We start from the raw sequence: 2,073 nt of genomic DNA, 5'->3' as shown, positions 1-2,073 counted from the left end.
AGCACCTCCCTGCATATGCTATATCTACAAATGTATGTTTTGATAACCTCTTTTTTTCTATCCTGCTTTAAGGTTGCCCAATTAAGCAAGTTTGAAGAAGGGGGTGGCCTGGGCATTAGCCTCGAGGGAACAGTGGACGTAGAAGGAGGAAGGGAGGTTCGTCCACACCACTACATCCGCTCCATCTTGCCCGATGGTCCAGTTGGAAAGAATGGGCGTCTGTGCAGTGGTGATGAGCTCTTAGAGGTATTTTACACATGGTTGATATTAGTTTGCAGTGTCTAGCTTTTTATTTACATGAAGTGCAAATTTTGATACAGAAGAACCTTTTTGTATTGCCTGGAAAATAAGAAAATTAACACTTATTTGCTTCAAATTAGTGTGGATGTTGCAAGATCTAAACAAGTTTCAGTCCCAGGCATTGATTATTAAAAAGATCAAGTTCATTTTTGTCTGATTGATGAGTATTAGCTGTATGTACCAAACAGAGAGATCTGACAATACAACATCTCTCAAGATTAACTTTGCTTAATCCTTAGAGCAAACTCTCACATTCCTCTGGAAAGAATTTGTAAAGGAGAGATGCTAGCAAATTTGCAAAGATTTTTTTTCATTTACTGGAGTTTCTTTGCTAGTGGTAGATATTTATCCTCAAGTAGCTATTTTGATAGAGTAAATAATAAGATGATAGTACTGATTTTCATATAAAGTTACACTGAATATTGATTTGATAATGACATTATATGATAGTCTATATTGCTTGTCATTAGCCAACATAGTACTAAATTACATTTCACATACATTAATTTTTCTTGACAGGTTAATGGACAGAAGTTGCTTGGCCTAAATCATGTTGAAGTTGTTGGAATACTGAAAGAACTCCCAGGATCTGTGCGCCTTGTTTGTGGTCGACGAGCCCCAGGTGCACCACCTCCACTTCACCCTATTGATGCTCCTACAGCTGATCGGGACACGTTTGCTGCAAGGGTAAGCATAACTTCTTGAGAGAACTTGTTTTATGTGGTGAGGTGATGAGACTTCATAGTGTGGTCAAGGATGGGGGAAATGTATTCTTGACAGTATATATTAACAATCCTGTCTTGGGTGCTCATGGTATTAGCTGATTCTTTATTACCATGGTATGTTTCGATAGTATTTTCTTTACTGGCCTAAGTTTTTACTGGAAACTTGATACCTATATACGTATATTTAAAGATATGGTCTAGTTTGTTTGCTCACCTTTTTATTATTAAATTAAGAATGTTATTTTTTCTTTGGTGCAATCATTATATTTTGTATAGATAACTTTTTAGTTATTTAATTCTAATGTAAATAATATTGAAATTAAGGGCTGCAATTACAGGCATAATCCAGAGAATGGAAAAAGTAGATTGTCTTGCTGGAAAGCAGCTGTAGCTATTTAGGAGGTTAGAAAATGTTTTCTTTGTGGTTTGGAATTCATGGTTAGATGTGTTAACTCATTACAACTTCTCTGTAGAAAGGACTTTTGTAGTTGATATCAAGATAAAATTTTTGAATGTATAAAAAAAATACTTTAAAATACTTTGTACAGAGATCATTGAAAATCTTTTTTGATACTTTTGTTTCAGTTTAGTAACTCAGAACTGTATTTATTGCATTCTATAATATCTTCATTGCCAAGAGAAAATTTTGAATATAGGAAACAAAGTGAAGAGGGAACTATTCTTCTGTTACTTACCTTCAGAGATTAAGTAATTGCGTGTTTAGAGAAAATAAAATAACTTGTACATTAGTATACTTTAATTAAGAAAAGAGTATCATTACATTGTCTTGATATATGCCAGTGCAAAAAGATTTTCCAGAAAATATGTTCCTTAGTAAATCTTTGTCCTCTCTTTCTCAATTGCCTTTTCTCTGTTATTTTCTGACCTGGAGTTCTTTGGACCCTGATTATCCTTGATTATAATTATATAGGTTATGATAACTATGCATTATGCATTTTCCTCTTCTTGTGTTTGGACCAAAAAGTGGTAATATACTCATTAATGTAACACTTCAGTTACAATCACTTCTTTGAACATGTAACAGAAA

The 2,073-nt window shown here is 33.8% G+C and overlaps 1 protein-coding gene across 1 annotated transcript in view; it reads left to right on the top strand.

Annotated features, from left to right (window-relative positions):
- Nucleotides 1-2,073, top strand: part of LOC119589321 (patj homolog) — a 10,099-nt gene that overhangs the window by 4,508 nt on the left and 3,518 nt on the right. Inside the window, exons 3-4 of the mRNA XM_037937942.1 lie at nucleotides 73-246; nucleotides 820-987. Of these exons, the coding sequence (XP_037793870.1) occupies nucleotides 73-246; nucleotides 820-987 (342 nt within the window). The remainder of the gene's footprint in view (nucleotides 1-72; nucleotides 247-819; nucleotides 988-2,073) is intronic.

Source organism: Penaeus monodon, chromosome 25 (genome assembly GCF_015228065.2).
Source record: "Penaeus monodon isolate SGIC_2016 chromosome 25, NSTDA_Pmon_1, whole genome shotgun sequence".
NCBI lineage: Eukaryota > Metazoa > Arthropoda > Malacostraca > Decapoda > Penaeidae > Penaeus > Penaeus monodon.
The sequence above is the reverse complement of the archived record's forward strand: the minus strand, read 5'-3'. Positions and strand labels throughout refer to the sequence as shown.